General features: G+C 47.0%; 1 protein-coding gene across 4 annotated transcripts in view; it reads right to left on the reverse strand.

Annotated features, from left to right (window-relative positions):
• Nucleotides 1–19,348, reverse strand: part of MFHAS1 (multifunctional ROCO family signaling regulator 1) — a 64,519-nt gene that overhangs the window by 18,617 nt on the left and 26,554 nt on the right. For 3 of the 4 annotated variants that reach the window (XM_074993960.1, XM_074993958.1, XM_074993957.1), the window contains exon 2: nt 11,613–11,898. In XM_074993960.1, coding sequence (XP_074850061.1) covers nt 11,768–11,898 — 131 coding nt within the window. In that variant the 3' untranslated portion in view covers nt 11,613–11,767. The remainder of the gene's footprint in view (nt 1–11,612; nt 11,899–19,348) is intronic. The other variant, XM_074993959.1, reaches the window with a different exon arrangement.

Consider the following 19,348-nt stretch of genomic DNA (forward strand, 5'->3'; position numbering starts at 1 on the left):
AAACAAAAAATTGTCCCCTTCTCCTGGGCTCAGAAAGCACCTGTTGACACTCAGAGGTATGGGTCCGCAGAATGCTTGAGTGTGCCATGCTTGCTGGTTCCAATATGCTCTCATTAACTGGGAGAGCCACCTATTTGGGTCCTGAAGCTGCAGAATGTTCAACAGTTGGTGGTATGGGAGTTGGACTTCATCCAGAGAAATCAAGAAATAATTAGCCACTCTTTGCACAAGTCATGGTATTGCTGGTGATTGTCTAGTGTGGATGTGGAAGAAGATCTAGTGTGGATGTAGAAGAGGAGGAGATTCTCACTGGTATTGTTAATACCTATTGTTCCAGGGTAATATTCTCCTCCTCATACACCAACGAATCTGGCTGTGGGCAAGAAGAGCAGAACGTTTCCTGGATGGATCCTGAACATCTGGTATCCAGGATCCTTGAGTCCCCAGTAAGGCCAGAAAGAGAGCCAACCATCTGAATGAGTACCCTGGCATAGGAAACAATCAGTCCCTAGGAAAGAGATGACAAAGGCAGAGACAGTAAACCTTGGATCACCTGTTTGGGTTTGGATCTCTAGAGGTGGGGAGAAGGGGGGAAATGGAGGAGATGACAGCTTATCAGATTCACTTGAATCTGAAAATTGCTCCAGATGGACTAGTGGAGCTCTTAGCATCATGTCAGTCCTCCCATAATGGTTGTAAGAGAGATGGTTCCTGGGACGCTAAGCAGTATCATTTTCTGGTGTAGTAATGTCCCTCAGCTCCCCTCATGCATACGCGTGTCAGGGTAGCTTTCATGCTCTTACAATCCCAGGACCTATGCCAGTGGGTGCTTAGTGCTCCTGGTAGGTTCAACCAAGCCAGAAAGGTCCAGTGGGGAGTAGCCAGACTAAGCATACAGACCGATCCTCCAGGATTGAGGGTTTGCCTCAGTGCTAACAACCCTGATCTAGTAAAAGCCTTTTGTTACAGAAATAGCAAAAAAGAATTCCTTCTCAATTCTGATGGCCTTCCAGAGTCACTTATTGAAAGCAGAAATTAAGCCACTGGCATGAAGATGGAAGTCCTGAGCACCAAGACCAAGACCAGAATTGGGTTCCGAAATGTACATACCATGTATGAAACAGGAAAGCTAGCGCACATCACAAATGAAATGAGATGCAACAAGCTATAAATCCTTGGTATCAGTGAGAGCAGATGGATTGGATCAGGAAGAATGAAAAAAAAAAGTCCTTTTTTCCCATATGCAATGATGACCAACACCATGAGGGAATAGCTGTCATCCTGAAGAAAGGAACAGAGAAATGCTTGCTGGAATGGAAACCAAATCCACAGTATACTGATGAGAGCCAGAATAAAAAATAGACATGTGAAAGACACGTTACTCACCGTAGTAACGGTGGTTCTTCGAGATGTGTCCCCGTGGGTGCTCCACAATAGGCGTCGGGCTCGCCCGGCGCCGCAGATCGGATCTTCCAAGCAGTTTCTGCCAGACCGCGCATGCGCCGGCGCGCGCCGCTCCCTTGCGCGCTCCTGGCCATGTGCGCGATCCGGTCCCCGCCAGTTCCTCGACCAACCGCCTCGGGTGCCCCTGCAAAACACTAACAGAGATCCGAAGCGGGGAGGATGGGCGGGTAGTGGAGCACCCACGGGGACACATCTCGAAGAACCACCGTTACTACGGTGAGTAACTTCTCTTTCTTCTTCGAGTGTCCCCGTGGGTGCTCCACAATAGGTGACTACCCAGCAGTAACCCAAGATAGGAGGTGGGTAATCGAATTATGTGCAGCTTGTCCCCGAGAGGACCGCTGCAGAGAGACGGGTATCCTCTTGGAATACCCTGTGAAGGGCGTAATGTTTGGCGAAGGTGTCGTAGGATGACCAGGTCGCCGCTCTGCAAATGTCTTTTAACGCAACGCCCTTGAAAAAGGCTGTTGATGCCGCCACCGCCCTAGTGGAATGAGCCCTGGGAGTGGCCGATAAAGGAGTCTTTTTGAGCTCGTAGCACATTTTTATGCAGGATACAATGTGCTTTGAGATTCTCTGCGAGGAGAGACCTTCTCCTTTCGATTTGGGAGCGAGGGAGACTAGGAGTCTATCCGTTTTCCGGAAGGACTTGGTCCTGTCTACGTAGAAGGCTAGCGCCCTCCTCACGTCCAGGAGGTGTAGGCGCGCCTCTTCGTTGGAGTTATGAGGCTTTGGATAAAATGAGGGTAGAACAATAGGTTCGTTAATGTGAAACTCGGAAGAAACTTTGGGAACAAAGGCTGGATGCAGCCGTATGGTTACCGCCTCCTTGAAAAAAACAGTGCAGGGTGGCGTTGCCATGACTGCCGCGAGCTCGCTCACCCTACGAGCTGACGTAATTGCAAGAAGAAAGGTCGTCTTTATTGTAAGGAGGCGGAGGGGAACCGTGGCCAAGGGCTCGAACGGTGGTCCCATTAGCGTGGTAAGCACCAGGTCCAAGTTCCACGAAGGTGGAATCGGTTTCCGAGGGGGGTATAGGTTTACCAACCCTTTGAGGAACCTGGTAACCATAGGGTGGGCGAACACCATGTGCCCTTCCTCCTCATGTCTGAACGCCGAGATGGCGGCAAGGTGGACCTTCAACGAGGATAGCGAGAGTCCTCCTCTCTTGAGGTCCAGTAAATACTCTAGTATTGTAGGAATAGGCACCAAAAGGGGGGCCAGATGTTTGGTAGAACACCAAGCCGTGAAGCGAGTCCATTTTTGCTTCTAGGTCTTCCTGGTGGAAGTCCTCCTGCTACTTTCTAGGACTTGCTGTACTTCCACTGTGCATGTGCTCTCTAGGGAGCTGAGCCATGGATTAACCACGCTTGCAGTCGCAGGCTTTGGGGGTGCAGGTGCACTATGGACCCCTGGGCTTGCGTGAGCAGATCCGGCGCCACCGGAAGAGGCATCGGTGGACGGTCCGACATGCGCAGGAGTAGGGGGAACCATTGTTGTCGATCCCACGTTGGGACTATCAGGATTATCCGGGCCCTTTCCCTCCTGGCTTTCTGCAAGACTTTGTGGATCAGCACTGTGGGAGGAAACGCATAAAGCAGGGGGCCCCTCCACGGGATCGCGAACGTGTCCCCCAGGGACCCCCATCCCAGTCCTGCCCTGGAGCAGAATCGTGGGCACTTCTTGTTGTGCTGAGTGGCAAACAGGTCTATTTGGGGAAAACCCCATGCGTGGAAAAATCGGCCGTAGCAGATCGGGACGGATCTGCCACTCGTGTGTGAGTGCAAAACGCCTGCTCAGCTGGTCTGCCTTCACATTGTGCGCACCCGGCAAGTATGAGGCTTTCAAGATTATATTGTTGGCGATGCACCAGTTCCATAAGCGGATTGCTTCCGCGGATAAGGCACAGGATCGAGCTCCTCCTTGCCTGTTTATATAAAACATGGTGGAGGTATTGTCTGTACTGATCCTGACGACTTTGCCTTGTATGTGGTCTCGAAAGTGTCTGCAGGCGTTGAACACTGCTCTGAGCTCCAGTATATTTATGTGTAGTGACTGTTCCGTGGGTGACCACAGTCCTTGAGTCACCTCTTCGAACATGTGCGCTCCCCACCCTATGAGGGAGGCATCTGTAGTGAGAAAAACCGATATTTGCGGCTGGTGGAAGGGTACCCCTGTTAGCAGGTTCCTGGGGTTTACCCACCATTGTAGGGATTTGCGCACCCCGGCTGTGGGCGACACCACCCTGTGAATGGTGTGTACTGCCGGTTTGTATACACTCGCCAGCCAGTGCTGCATGCTGCGCATGTGTAACCTGGCGTTCTGTACTACGAACGTCGCCGCTGCCATGTGGCCCAGCAGCTTCAAGCACGTCAAGACCGGCACTGTAGGGCTGAAGGTGATGACCTGCACGAGGGAACCGATGGCCCGAAAGCGAGCCTCTGGTAGATATACTCTCGCTGTAACCGAGTTTATGCGAGCCCCTATGAACTCTATGTCCTGTGTGGGGTCTATTTTCGATTTTGCCAGATTGATAACCAGGCCGAGTGAAGAGAACGTGTTTGCTGTGACGCGTATCATGCGCAGAACCTCCCCCTTCGAGGCCCCTTTGAGCAGGCAGTCGTCCAGATACGGGAAAATAAATACCCCCTGTCTGTGCAGGTAGGCTGACACCACTGCCAAGGTCTTGGTGAAGACTCTGGGGGCCGAGGAGAGGCCAAACGGTAGGACCTTGTATTGGAAGTGTTCGTTGCCTACCATGAACCGGAGGAATCGCCGGTGAGCCGGATGGATAGTTATGTGGAAGTACACGTCTTGTAAATCGAGGGCTGCGAACCAGTCTCCATCGTCCAGTGCTGTAAGGATGGAGGCGATTGTGGTCATCCGAAAACGTTGCTTGCGCAGGTACCTGTTGAGGCCGCAAAGGTCTAAGATGGGCCTCCAGCCTCCTGTCTTTTTCTCTGTGAGGAAGTACCTGGAGTAGAACCCTTTCCCTTGCAGTTGCTCCGGCACTCTTTCCACTGCCCCTATGAGCATGAGATGGTCCACCTCCTGCCTGAGCCTCGCTACATGGGAGGCCTCCTGGAGGTGGGGCTTGGGTGGAGGTCGTGACGGTGGGAGCGACTGGAAGGGGATGGCGTACCCCGTGGCTATGATCTCCAGCACCCATTTGTCTGTGGTGATCCTTTGCCACTGGTCGTAGAATGGTCGGAGGCGATGGTGGAATAGTCGCTTCGGATGACCTTGTGCGATGGTAGTGATGGCGCAGCCCTGGATCTGTATGTCAAACTTGTGGCCTTTGGCCCCCGCCCCGAGGACGCACGGCTCTGTTGTGAACGTCGCCTGGGAGTTCTGTACTGCTGGTGCTGTTGATGTCACCCTTGCTCGTAACCCCTGTGGTACTGGGGGCGCTGTTGCTGGTACTGGTACCGTCTTTGTTGAGGTTAGTACCTTTTCTTTGTGTATGGAGGGGCGTTGCTGTGGAACGTGCTGCTGTGTCCGCAACGTCCAGGGCGATCTGAACTCCCGTCCTCGAGGCCGCGTAGCCTTCTTGCACTATGGCCTTGAGCACCGGCTTTTTGTCCTCTGGAAGCGAGTCCATGAGGGAGGTTAACCTGGAATAGTTGTCGAAATTATGGTTCGCTAAGTGCGCTGCGTAATTTGCCATTCGCAACGTTAAAGTGGAGGAGGAGTAGACCTTTCTGCCGAACAGCTCTAGCTTCTTGGCATCTTTGTCTGTTCCCCCTGTCCTGAATTGAGATGTCTTTGATCTTTGTTGCGACGACTCCACCACCAAGGAATTTGGCTGTGGGTGGCTGAACAGGAACTCCATGCCCTTCGCCGGCACGAAGTATTTCTTATCCGCTCTCTTTTGGACAGGCGGAATAGTCGCAGGGGTCTGCCATATCATAGTGGCGGACTCTTAAGATCGCTTCATTAAGCAGTATTGCTACTCTGGAGGAGGCCGGAGGTCTCAAATTTTTGAGGAGTTTATGGTGTTTCTCTTGCACCTCTGCTGTCTGGATGCCTTGCGCGAAGGCCACCCTCTTAAACAGCTCTTGAAACTGTTTGAGATCGTCCGGAGGATGGACGTCCCCCGGGGCCGTAGCCTCGTCCGGGGAGGAGAGCGAGGAACCGCTGGGGTACGTCTCTCTGGACCCTTCCGGTTCCTGCTGGTGATGGTACACCCTCTCGCTAGAGGTTTGCGAGGGAAAATCTCGGGGTTCCATAACCAGTCCCCCCTGAGATGCTTGAGTCTCTGTCCCCGGTCGCAATTGCCCTCGGGGGTACGAGATCGTCTGTGGGGATCTTTCCCTAGTAGATTGCCGATGGTGTCTATGCCCCGCGTGGTAGGGGCGACCATGGCAGTATAGGCACTGTTCTTGGGAAGGTGACCTAGACCACTCCCTTGGTGCATACCCTCTGCGTCTGGGGGAGGGAGATCGTCGAGACACTGGAGAGAGCGATTTTGCATAATAGTCCAGCAGTTCAAACCCCAGGAAGGGTGAAGGTGGTCCCAGCCAGGGTGAGGCTGGTTGCAAAAATGGAGAAAGGGGCTCCGGGTAGGCTAGGGGGGACCCCTGCCTTCTGGTTGGAGTCTGCAACATAAGCGGAGGGCTGTGAGAAAGCAACTCCACAGCCCTGTCCGGAGAGGGGCTGCAATGCCTCCTCTTGTGTGCAGCCTTCCCCCTCCCTGGAGGAGGTAACTCCGCCCCTTGACGCACAGGGGATCCCGGCCCTGTCCGCACCGTGCTCAGCACGCTCGAAGGCGGTGCCGCACGTGCGGTGTCCTTCGGTGCCTGCAGGCTGCGTGCCTGCGCGCTCTGCACCGCCGGTTCCCCGGGCGTCGGTGCCGCTGCCTGCGGTGCCGCCGGCACCGGCGCTTGTTTAGCCGCCGCCCTGCCTGCGGTGCGGGGCGGCTGGCTGATTATCGGAGGCTGAGCCACTTCCACGTGGCTCTCCGTGCCGCCGCCGATCAGCTGTTGCTGCGGCTGGGGGCTGCTCGCTCCTCCCGACCCGCTCGCTGTTGCTGCCGGCAGGGATCGGGCTGGGGAGGCTTTCCTCCGTTTCTGCGCTGATGGGGTGAGGGAGGCAGCTTTCCTTTTATGGGCCCCGGAGGGTCCCTCCTGCTGCGGCCGCTCCAGCACGTCTGGCTGGAGGGCCTTATCAAAAAGCAGCATTTTAAGCCGCATCTCCCTGTCTCTCCTTGCTCTGGCTGTTAATTTAGCACAGAAGGAGCATTTCTGTGTAACATGGGACTCCCCAAGGCACCTTATGCATAGACTGTGCCCATCGGACGCTGACATCGCCTCTCGGCAGGACTCACGTTTTTTAAATCCTGAAGAGGACATTGTTGGTGAGTCTTTCAGTTGTTAAACGGGTACTTAGCACCTTCTCTGTGCTGTTTTCCCCTTCCGATGGCCTGCCGCAGCAGGAGGGCTGATGGCCCTATGCTCCTGGCCTCCGGCGCTTGTTACTGGGACTGGATTGAAGCTGTCCCGCTTGTAGTTTGTTTGTTGCTTTTGGTTTTTTTTTTGGTTTTTTTTTTTTTTGCAAAAATAACAACCGGCTAACTTGCAGTAGCCTAAGTACTTGAAAAACTTTAAAGAAAAACAGTTAAAGTCATTGAATACGCTACTTGGCCTTAGCCTAGTTCGGATTCTGTCTGCAGCCGACGGCGGTTAAGAGGAACTGGCGGGGACCGGATCGCGCACATGGCCAGGAGCGCGCAAGGGAGCGGTGCGTGCCGGCGCATGCGCGGTCCAGCAGAAACTGCTTGGAAGATCCGATCTGCGGCGCCGGGCAAGCCCGACACCTATTGTGGAGCACCCACGGGGACACTCGAAGAAGAAGGGCTGATGTTGGCAGTGATCACCACTTTGTGACAACACTCATAAAGCTTAAGCTAAGAAGCACTGGTTGCAAGATACCCATGCAGGAATGCTTTGATGTAGAGATGCTACAAGACCCCAAAGTTAAGAATGTTTTTGTCCTTATGGTGAAAAATAGGTTTCAAGCCTCACGAATTCTTGAAGAAGAACTGCACAGCATAGAAGAAATAAATAAGAAATGGGAACAAATTACAGCAATAAATGTAAAGAGCAGTGAAGACTGCCTAGGTTTCAAATAAAAACAGAAGAAAAAAGTTTGGATCATGCCAGACACACGGAAGGCAATAGATAATAGACAGACCTTGAAGATACTTACAGATGCCAGATCAGGAAGACTGAAAGAAAGATATCAGCAGCAATACAAAACAGCAGACTAGAATGTCAAGAAACTGTTGAGAGCTCATAAGAGAGCTTACATAGAAGAACTAGAAGCAAAAGCTGAAGAAGCACCAACTCAAAAAGAGACCAAGGGAAGATTTTTAAAATCACCAAGCTTGTTTGTGGTACGTATCATGCCAGTACAAGTGTCCCCATCACGGACAAAGAAGGAAATCTACTTACAACAAAGAGGAAACAAGAGGCTTGTTTGGCAGAATACTTTCAGGAAGTTCTAAACAGGCCACTACCAGAAGAAGCAGCCAATATTCTAGAAGGAGAAACAGAACTTGACACAAACACTGATCCCCCCAAAACTGAAGAAATTAGCATGGCAATAATATCCTTAAAGAATGGTAAGGATGCAGGACACAACAACCCCAATGCTGAACTGTTCAAGGCAGACCCAGAACTTGCAGCCACTATTCTCCAATCGCTCATTACAGCGGTATAGGAAGGGAAGCAGGTTCCAGAGGAATGGACAAATGGAATTATTGTTAAGATACCCAAGAAAGGAGCACTTAATGACTGTAACAACTGGCATGGCATTGATCTCCTCTCAGTGCCAAGCAAGATCCTTGCTAAGATCACAAGCTAAATATGAGTCAACAGTGTGATGCTGTTGCAAAAAAAGCAAACATGATTCTGGGATGCATTAAAAGGCGTGTTGTGAACAAGACACAAGAAGTCATTCTTCTGCTCTACTCTGTGCTGGTTAGGCCTCAGCTGGAGTATTGTGTCCAGTTCTGGGCACCGCAGTTCAAAAAAGATGTGGAGAAACTAGAGAGGGTCCAGAAAAGAGCGACAAGAATGATTAAAGGTCTAGAGAATGTGACCTATGAAAAAAGGTTGAAAGAATTGGGCTTGTCTACTTTGGAAAAGAGAAGATTGAGGGGAGACATGATAGTGGTTTTCAGGCATCTAAAAGGGAGTCATAAGGAGGAAGGAGAAAACTTGTTCTTCTTGGCCTCTGAGGATAGAACAAGAGGCAACGGGCTTAAACTGCAGCAAGGGAGGTTTAGGTTGGACATTAGGAAAAAGTTCCTAACTGTCAGGGCAGTCAAACAGTGGAATAAATTGCCAAGGGAGGTTGTGGAATCTCCATCACTGGAGATATTTAAGAACAGGTTAGAAAGATGTCTATCAGGGATGGTTTAGACAGTACTTGGTCCTGCCGTTGGGGCAGAGGGCTGGACTCGATGGCCTCTCAAGGTCCCTTCCAGTCCTAGTGTTCTATGATTCTATGATCATTAAGCGGATCTCAGACTCTGAGAAATCAACGAGGAAGAAACAAGCTGGCTTTCGCGAAGGAAGGGGGTGTGTAGGTCAAATTTTTGTAGTGCATAACATCATTGAGCGATGCACTGAATGGCAGAAGTTGTTGTTCATCAACAGTATGGATTCTGAAAAAGCATTTGACAGTATTCATAGGGATAGTCTTTGGTTTGTTTTGAGACCATATGGAATAACACAAGTAGTACAGCTCATCAAGAGTTTTTATAACAAATTCACATGCAGTATTGGAAACAATGATCTGCTGGAGTAAGGCAGGAACGCATCATGTCTCTGATGCTTTTTAACTTAGTTATAGAATGGGTTATGCCACATACAATAGAAGATGAGCCAAGAGGCATCAGATGCCCTGTCTTCTTCACACAAGAGGACCTTGATTTTCCTGATGACCTCATGTTGCTACCCCATATGCATCATCATATGCAAGAGAAGAAAAATTTACTCTGTGCCTTTGGAAAACAGGTTGGACTAAGAGTTAGCCAGAAGGAGTCATGACCCTAAATATTGAGGCACCAGCATCAGTCAAGATCAATGGCCATGACTTTCCTACCACAGAGAGCTTTATATGCTTGGGTAGTATCATCAGACAAGATGGAGGTGTCAGAATCGATATTCACAGCAGACTCAGTAAAGCAAGATGTGTCTTCATGAGTCTGAGTGCTGTATGGAAGTCATCACAGTACAACATCTGCACCAAACTGAAGTTTTATCAGAGCTGTGTCTTATCAACATTATTATATGGACCAGAACACTGGTGGATGACAGCGTATGACCTCAGTAAATTGTTGACTTTCACATAAGAAGCCTTTGGAGGATCCTCTGTATTTTTTGGTGAAGAATAATTTCATATCAGGACCTGCTTACATGATGCAAGCAAGATGACATGGCCACCATCATTATGAAAAGACGCTGGTAGCTGGATTGGGCGTATGCTCAAGAAAGATGGAAGTTCCATCACAAAGACTGCTGTGCACTAAACTCCTGAAGGGAAGTCGAAATGAGGACAACCCAAGACAACATTGCACTGGACTGCTGACGTAGAAATGGAGAGCATGAATTATACTTGGGACACTACTGAGAGGACCTTTGTTGCTGCCCTACATGCCAGTAGGCATAAAGGACAATGATGATGACGACGACAACAATGAATGTCTTAAACTGAGACCACGGAACACCATTTTTTTTTTAAATGCAGACCACCTATGGAAATTTTCTTAAAAAAACAAACCTGTTGCTAGACCATCCCCTCCAAAAAACAAAATAGCAATATAAACAGAAAAACAAAATGAAGTGATCAGGTATCACAGCAATGAAGTAGAAACATTGTATCTGGTTTTAATAACAGAAAATATATGCCATCAGCATATGGTATCAAAAAAGTGTCACACACTCCTGGCACACCTGCAAGTTGTTCATGGAACACTGGCATACCACAGAATAGTTTAAGAAACACTGCTCAGGAGGACTGGGCCAGAGAAGAGGAGAGACTGTTGGAAGGGCAGAAAGATATCCCCCTGGTGTAGGGGTGGGGTTGAAGGGGTTGTCAGTTAGTCAACTCTGATAGCATAGGTACATCCCTGGGTGTGCAAATTCTTTGGCCAAGTAAGTCAGTACCAAAAAGTGTAGACCCACACTTGTGGGTGGAATTAGCAAATGGCTGTCTTCATGCTTCAGTGCCAGAATCACCTGTGGATTCTTCTTCCTACACGCTTTACCCTCAAGCCTGGGTTGTATGTGGATTTTTATTTTGATCTGCCAGAACTAGTACTTAAGGTTTACATGTAAAACCCTTGTTTGCCTGCCCTCAATGGGCTTGGAAAAGGAATCTCTCTCTTATGGATAATCACTGATGAAGATCTAGCCTCACACCCGAGTGTCCCTCAACTTTAATGGGAAGCCCAGGAGGGCTTAGAAATGGAAGGTGCTGCTCCTAAACATGTGCTTATAAGGGCACTAATCATTTGTTGAGATCAACATACAGGGGTCTCTCTCTGGCTGGATTGGAAAGGGGCCTCACACTCTTCATCAAGCAGTACTAAGGCAAAGTTTGCAGGCTTTGCAAGTTCACAGTGCAAATGAGACAACTGCTGTACTTAGCAGAAATGTGCATCTCACCCAGAGAGGCAGCCCTACTTTTCGTCACTCATGGAAAGAGTTCTACGGTGCAAGATGCAGGTTTTGGAGCTGGGAACTCTGGGCATAATTCCAGACAATGGGGAAGGAGTCTCCAGTCTGGTGAAACAAACTATACTGCTAATTGCACTAAACTAAAATAAGCTATGTTGTTTTATTTATAGCTTTTCTGAAAAACTGAATAAAGAGAATACTGGATTCCAACTCAGGCTGCGTGGTGGTAAGAAGGAATTAAGGTGATGTCTACCCATGCTGCCTCTTAGATACTCTCAATTGGGAGCACGAGATCTGCTGTGCACATCCAGGCCAATGGACACAACTTGTTAAAATCTCTGGGCTGAGGTGCACGCATATCCACATATGGAATACGCATATGGAGCAGCACTCAAAGAATCACCAGTTAGTCAAATATTTTCTTCATTCAGCAAAACTGAGGAGGATTTTGCTGTACTGTACCTTTATTCTGAGAATAGGATGTCGATGTCTCACCAATAATTAGAATAGTCCCTGGACTCTGTGGCAACTAGTTTTCAAAAATGCTTAGTGAGGACTTATTTTATGTAGAGTTTTTGGCATGTACTGAAACTGGAGGTCCGTGGGTCTCTCAGAGCTCACTTGGAACAAGGGCTGATCACTGTCGGGGTGGGGGGGTAAACCAGTGCGACATTGACTCGTTCGCTGCCATTCCTGGGACAGATGACCTCCGTCACTCCTTCTGGTCTAGGCTGACTCAGCAATTCTCCTGAGAGCGAAAGAGAAAAACACACACATTGAGCTTCACATACATTTTCATAACACAGGTTATTTCACAAAGACCAATAATGGAGGCATCTAAGACCAATGCCACAAAATGTTTTATGTAGAATTTTATTTTTCAACACAACAAAATTCTCATCTGCATAACCATGGTGATGATTATAGCTGGAAGACACACTGCTTTAGACAAAGGGAACACCTGCCATTATTCCCATTCTCCTAACCTACATCCCTACACACTTACTCCAAATCAAATTCAAGTGAGTCTCTACAGTCCAAGAGACAAGGACTGAAGATTAGGTGTTCCTAATTAGGATTCCAGGACAGATGGGATCTGAAATTTACCTTACAAGAAAGCTCTGCATACACAACATGAACTGTAGGTGTCAGTAAAACAGCTGCAGATCAGTGGAGAGAGCTACAGACAGCCCCTAGTATTTGTGTCTATGCAGTACAGTGATTGGCACTCATACATACACCCCTTAGAGCAGCAATTCCCAACATGGGTGTCTACGAGGGTATTGCAGTGAGTCAGTGAAAAAAATAAAATAAAAATGATCATAGAAAATAGAATTGACTTTGTTGGGGAGACCCGCAAATAGTTTGGGGCTGTGTGAGATTTAGAGTCTGCACTAGTCAAAGGGTTGGGAACCATTGCCTTAGAGAGATTACCCTACCATAACATAAGTCAGAACAAATCTGTCTAGATGGATTCTATGACTACCGAGAGGAGACTATTTCTTTGCATAAACCAAAAGTGGTCAAATCTGGGACTCATCTTTTCCAGGCTACAGCTCTCTAGCTTAGAGATCATGTTCCATCAGACTGCAAGCTCTTTGTTGGCTGGAATACAGTAGTCCGCCAAGATACACGCAACCCTCATGTGCCTCAAATTTCATATAAGTTGCGGGGGCTTGGGCAGTAGCTTGGGAGGGGAGCAGGGGGGTTAAGCCTGGGGTGGGTTAGGGCCACAGAAAGGGAGGGGGGTGGAGTTGAGACACGGTGTAGGGGGATTGGAGCTGAGGCACAGGGATTGGGGCAGGGTGCTGAGCTGGGTGGGGTGTTGGAGGTGGGTCTGCAGGGGTGGTGGGCATGGGATAGTAGCTGAGCCCCACGCACGGGTTGGAAGCGGAGGCCCCAGTGCAGAGGGGGTGGTGGGGAGTGAGCTGGGGCCATGGGGGGGTTGAGCCTGGTGCGGGGGAAGGAAGGGAGTTTTAGCCCCCCTACTTGTCTGCAGCAGCAGGCAAGCTAGGAGGGCTAAAAAACTCTTCTCCCTACCTTCCCAGAGCAGCGCTGCTGTCAAGTTGACAGCAGTGCCACTCTGGGAAGGGGGTTTTAGCCTGCCTGGCTGCCCACAGTGACAGGCAGATAGGCGAGCTAAAAGCCTTCTCCCTATCTTCTCAGAGCGGTGCCTAGAGCCACTCGGAAGGCATGGGGAAGTGGCTCTTAACCTGCCTAGTTGCTCGCTGCTGCGGGAAGCTAGGCAGGCTCAGAGCCCAGCAGCTTCACATTGTGTGAAACTTGCATTAAAGTGGGTTTCATGCACCATGAAGATGCGTAAAGTGAGGGTTTACTGTACTTATCTTACATTCTCATTTATGCTTTGTGCCAAATCCTACTCTTAATAGCTCCTGCAATTCTGTGCAGACAGCAACAATTCTAGGGGAACATTCCATGGCAGAATATGGACTTCTTGTTTGGAACTTTTGCACTACATACCCATCTTCTGCATTGATCTTTAGAGAACTAAGCATAGCAAATAAAAGAGGATTCTGCAGCTGCCTGATACTTGACAGTGGTGGTGCATATCTAGAGCTGACCCACATTCCTGGGCTCACTTTGTGACTATGCCTTGGGTCAGACCCGCTCATGCATTTGATAAAAAGCCACTCCAGATTAGTCAGTTGCTGAGATCCAAAGTCACAAAGGATGGCCCTGCCCTGTTTTTCTATAACCATGTTAGAATGCCTAACCTAAGGCTTTTCTCTGAAACCAGATAGAAAGAGCAACAGCCAGTAATTGATAGCAGGCTCTCTCCTCACTTCCTTCCCCCCCACCCCCCAACAAAATCCTAAAATCCTACACAGCCTGAGCAGCCCTCCTCTTCCTGGAAGAAAGAAAGAAAGGAAAAAAAAAAAAAAAAAACCAGAAAAATCCATGAGGGGTTTTCCCTTCTCCCATGTTCCAGTTCCAAATCTGCCATTTGTCTGTTTTTTTTCTGTTGTTTTGTTTTTTAAATGCTAAGTTGTACAAATATAAATCCCCCAAAGAAAAGGAAAGAATTCCATTTTCTGGTTAAACTTGCTGATGGATTAGACAACTTTGTGGGACACCAGTGTCAGGAGTGGGTCACAGAATGAATATGCTCCTCCTCTCTCAAAGTACAAGAAATCTAGACTTTCTGTCTGAAATGTTTAGCCAATCACTCTGTATTTTGATGGTGTATTTTTTCAGCAGCATGTCACAAACTCCTTATTGAAAATCTCTCTTTCCTTCCAGGGTCATACTGCAACCAACACATACATAAAATTTAAAAAAAAAATATTTTTGTATTAACAGAACAGCTTTTCTTTTAACATTAATATACAGAGAGTAAAACTAAAGCTTTGACTCCAAGGACAATTGGGTAAAATACTGTCTCAGCAGTGAGGATTAATTAGATTTGATATAAATTTAAAAATAATCAATTTCTAGAAGTTAATTTAATTTTTTACTCTGGGCAGAAGAAGGAGGAAATTCAGATCACATTTTCAAAAGCAGAGAAAAGACTTAGAAGAGTACATACTATTTTAAAATACAATACATTCTTTCATATCCAGCATTTTATCATCCAGAACTCTCAATTGGCATCGTAACCATAAGTAAATTTTAATTACTTTTTCCATAAATACAGTATAGTGAAGGTAAACACAAATAAATACAGCAATTACAGTATCAGTTTACAGTGTACAATACTACTGTTGGTAAATAAGTACTCTGCATAAATTTTAGTTTGTTTCTTAATATCTAATCTTGTTTTTCTTCAGTGTTATGCATTGCTAGGTATACCTCTCTATTATTCAGAATATTTGAATATCCAGCTACCTCTGGATATGTAAGAGTTTACTGGAGAACATAGGTATTTACAAGCCTAAGTGTCACTGAGAGCCAAAAATCACTGTTGCAAATGGGATTTAAGTGCTTTTGGAAAATTATTCTTTTTGCACACAGAAGATGGACAATACAGTAGACTCCCTGACTTACTCATAGGTTGCATTCCTGGGCAACCATATGTAAGTCAAATTTCATTAAGTTGGGACGTTGAGGGAAGGGCCCTGCTGCCTTTGGGTCCACCAGTCCTGGTTATGCCTGACTCTCGGTGAGCCCAGAGCCAGGTGCGGCAGCACTGGTCACTTTCCTGGCTCCCAAGAGTGGCAGGGAGCCAGAAACCAGGCAACACCCTGGCTCCCGGTTCCCTGCCGCTTCCAGGAGCTGGGAAACTGACCAGCACTGCTCCTCCCGCAAGCAGAGGGGAGCTAATCTGGCAGTTTTACCTGATTGTCCTTAAAATCTGGATAAAGGAGAAGACACCTAGCAAAATGAGACACACCCTGGTTGTCACCCTTTTCAAGAATGGGCATTAAAGTGGACTGTCGAAATCATCATGGTATCTCTCTCCTTGCCATTGCAAGCAAAGTTCTGGCACAGATCCTTTCAACTCACCTTCTGCCCCCTCTGAAGAAATTCTACTGGAGTCACAGAGTGGTTTCCGACCATGTTGTGGAACTGCAGCTATGAGCTCTATAGCACGGTAGCTGCATTAAAAGCATCAGGAATAAAACAGATCACTGTATATGACGTTCATTGAGCTAACTAAAGCCTTTGATTATCACCCCAACCATGTTTGCAGTTTTTAGTGCAGTCATTCTTTACCTAATTCCTGGGAAGCTCCCAGCTGGTGTTGAAATCATTCATAGAACAGATGAGAAGCTGCTCAGGCTTAGCAAGCTGAAAACTCATGCTGATGACAACACTTTTTGTCCTCTCTGAGAGAGATCTTCAAAGTATCCTGAAAGTGTTTGCTGATGCTTACACAAGTCTTTGTTTTACCCTCAACATCAAGAAATCCAAAGTGTTCTATCAGCTCTCTCCAAATGAGGTACCACACACTCCATCTATTAAAATCAGTGGAGAGGTAATTGAGAATGTCAACCGTTTCCTGTACCTTGAAAGTCGTCTCTCACCCAAGGCAGACTTTGATGCCAAAATCCAACACCATCTGAGCTATGCCAATGCAGCCTTTGCTCATTTACAGCACAAGGCTTTTGAAGATCTCAACATTCAGACAGCAACGAAGGGTCCTGTGGCACCTTATAGACTAATAGAAAAGTTTTGAGCATGAGCTTTCATGAGCACAGACTCACTTCATCAGATGCTGGTCATGAGCAACACGAGCTCATGCTCAAAACTTTTCTGTTAGTCTATAAGGTGCCACAGGACCCTTCGTTGCTGTTACAGATCCAGACTAAACACGGCTACCCCTCCGATACTTGACAACATTCAGACAGACACCAAGCTTCTTTTCTATCAAGCCATTATTCTGCAAACTTTGTTGTATGGGTCTGAAACCTGGACAACCTACAGACAGCATTTGAAGTCCTTGAGAGCATCACCACTAGTGCCTCTGCAAGATCTTGAAGATCAAATGAGAAGATAGATGCACCAACATTAGTGTTCTGGAAGAGGCAAAGACTATCAGTATCAAAGCAATGATCACATCAGCAACTCCACTGGACTGGTCATGTTGTCCAGAAGCCAGATCATCACCTCCCAAAACAGGTCCTGTTTATTTTGTACGAAAGATGGGTACTGCAACATAGGAGGGCAACAAAAGCATTATAAGGCCTTGCTGAAGGATCATTTGAAGTGCTATATTGATACTGACACTTGGAAGACACTTGTCCAGGATCACTCAAAATGGAGAGAAGTCCTATGTGAAGGCCCCCTGCATTTTGAACTTGCCCCCAGACAAGCTAAGGAGGACAAGAGGCACAGGAGGAAGGACAGACTGGTTTTCAGTCATGGTCAACGGCTCCCTACTGTACCTGAAAACATCTGTCCTGTAACAGAATTTGTGGTTCAAGGATAGGCCTTTAAGCCATTTGAGGGTCCACAACTCCTATGGAAGATAATCATACTTGGCAATGAGTGATTGTCATCATTATCAAATCTCTTGGGCTACAGCAAGGTATGTATGATCCTTCTTAGCCATTTAGAGAAAAGATAGGATGAGCCCACTGCAGTACTGCACAGAGAAGTGAAAGACTGAACTCTTCTTAGGCTGTGTCTTCACTTGCCCCCACCTTCAAAGGGGGCATGGTAATCAGGACCACAGGAGATTACTAATAAAGTGCTACGGTGAATACGCAACACTTCATTAAGCTAATTTTCCCCCGTGATGACTTCGAAGCTTCATACCCGGAGTAAAGGGATTCTGAAGTAATGCGGACACTTTGAAGTGCCTGTGGCTACACGCATGCCAGCATTTCGAAGTTTGAAGCTTCAAAGTTGCCACGGGTGAAAATTAGCCTAATGAAGTGCTTCATATTCACTGCAGCACTTCATTAGTAATCTCCTGTGGCCCTGATTAGAATGCCCCCTTCGAAGTTGGGGACAAGCATAGAGACAGCCTCAGTGTCTGGAATGCCAGCATGAATAGTACCTTTCCGAGGCAACTGCCAGAAACTAAGAAAAGAACACTGAAAACTGTGCATAGATGCCCTCTTCACAAGACGCAAGTCTGAAAGTTTGTTTCTTTTAGGCTACTAGGAATTACAGATTCCTGAAAGGACACTGTTCTATCCAGACCTAAAAGAGTTTTCATTTTTTCTAAGATACGTTCAACTCTAACACACTACAGACTGCAGCCCATGATTACTCTCCAAGGTAAAAATAATAGTAATAAAAAAACCCCACAAAACAAAACCCTGAGAACATAAGATCATGACCCGCTCAGAACAGTTAAAAAGGAGCTTAGTGATCTTATTTATTGAGAGCTGACAAATTTGAGGTCCATTTTATAGCAAGCTGTATACTTGGCTTCACAAGTATATCTGAATCTGACACAACACTCATTGGATTTTCCTAATTCCACTAGGACATGTAAGTGACACAAGTGGAGGGCTTTTACTTCCCAGGAGGACCTCCTGATCAGTTGAGAAGGGCCCGGTAAGCAGTGGAAGTTTCAGTAATGTGCTACGAGAAGTCCTGTGGCACCTTAAAGACTAACAGATTTTTTTGGAGCATAAGCTTTCATGTGCAAAGACCCATTTCATCAGATGTATGCAGTGGAGATTCCAGAGGCAGGTCTAAATAGACTCATGAAAAGAAGGGAGTACCACTTCATGCATCTGACAAAGTGGGTCTTTGCCAATGAAAACTTATGCTCCAAAAAAATCTGTTAGTCTATAAGGTTCCACAGGACTTCTCGTTGTTTTTGCAGATACAGACTAACACAGCTACCCCTCTGACACTTGTCAGTAACGTGCTAGAAAGTATTGTCCTCCCATAATCTGGCAAATTCTCTTGTCTAGTACTGGTCAGGCCCTGAGGGGTGCAAGACGAGAGGTTCAACCTGTATTATCACCCCACTTCGTCACTGTGGAAATTGAGACTTCTCTTCTCAATGACGTGGTTGTGAATACAGAGCAGACGCACTGAAATACGTGTGGTTACACTACATGTACCTCATCATGATGCAGGGCAGCATTTAGTCCAGATGGGTCAACTCTCCTGTTCATACCAGCAAGACTCCACATCCAACCATTTACTACTATTGCTATACAGCTCCTATCACAGATACATAAAGGTAGCAGATTTCCACAAGAGCTTGGTACCAGGCAGTTCCCAGAGTAATTCTCTGGTCTGGTGTCTTTTGTTAAACAAAAAAAAAAAACTTTCTTCCTTTGCCTGTGTGTTTTAATTTCATAAATAAGCTGCTGATCTTGTATTACAAGAAAAAGTAAATAGCTGCATTCCATTTGTCCTCTAATACCACCATTTATTTTAAATAGCTTATACAATATCTCCTTCTATTTGTCCCCTTTTGAAAGGGAACAGGCTTAATCTTTTAAATCTCTTTCTATGCCGAATCCCTAAACCCCAGTGTTTCCAATCAGTTCACTGTCCCTCTCTGCACATTTCCATTTCTGACATCTCTTTTGAGAGAAAGTGACTAAAATCAAGCTTTGCAGTCATAGCCATCATTTAGGATGTCATTTTTATATTTTCTGCATTATGATGTATTATCTTGAAGTTACAAGGTATCATCTTACTCACTTTTGACTGATTTAAAAAACAACCCCAAAACTTGACCATTTTTCAGTCTGCTGACGCAGAAGCTGTTTTTAGATCAATGTTATATAATTATAGGCAGCAGCTAAGCTACTTGCTCTTCA

Source organism: Carettochelys insculpta, chromosome 4 (genome assembly GCF_033958435.1).
Source record: "Carettochelys insculpta isolate YL-2023 chromosome 4, ASM3395843v1, whole genome shotgun sequence".
Lineage (NCBI taxonomy): Eukaryota > Metazoa > Chordata > Testudines > Carettochelyidae > Carettochelys > Carettochelys insculpta.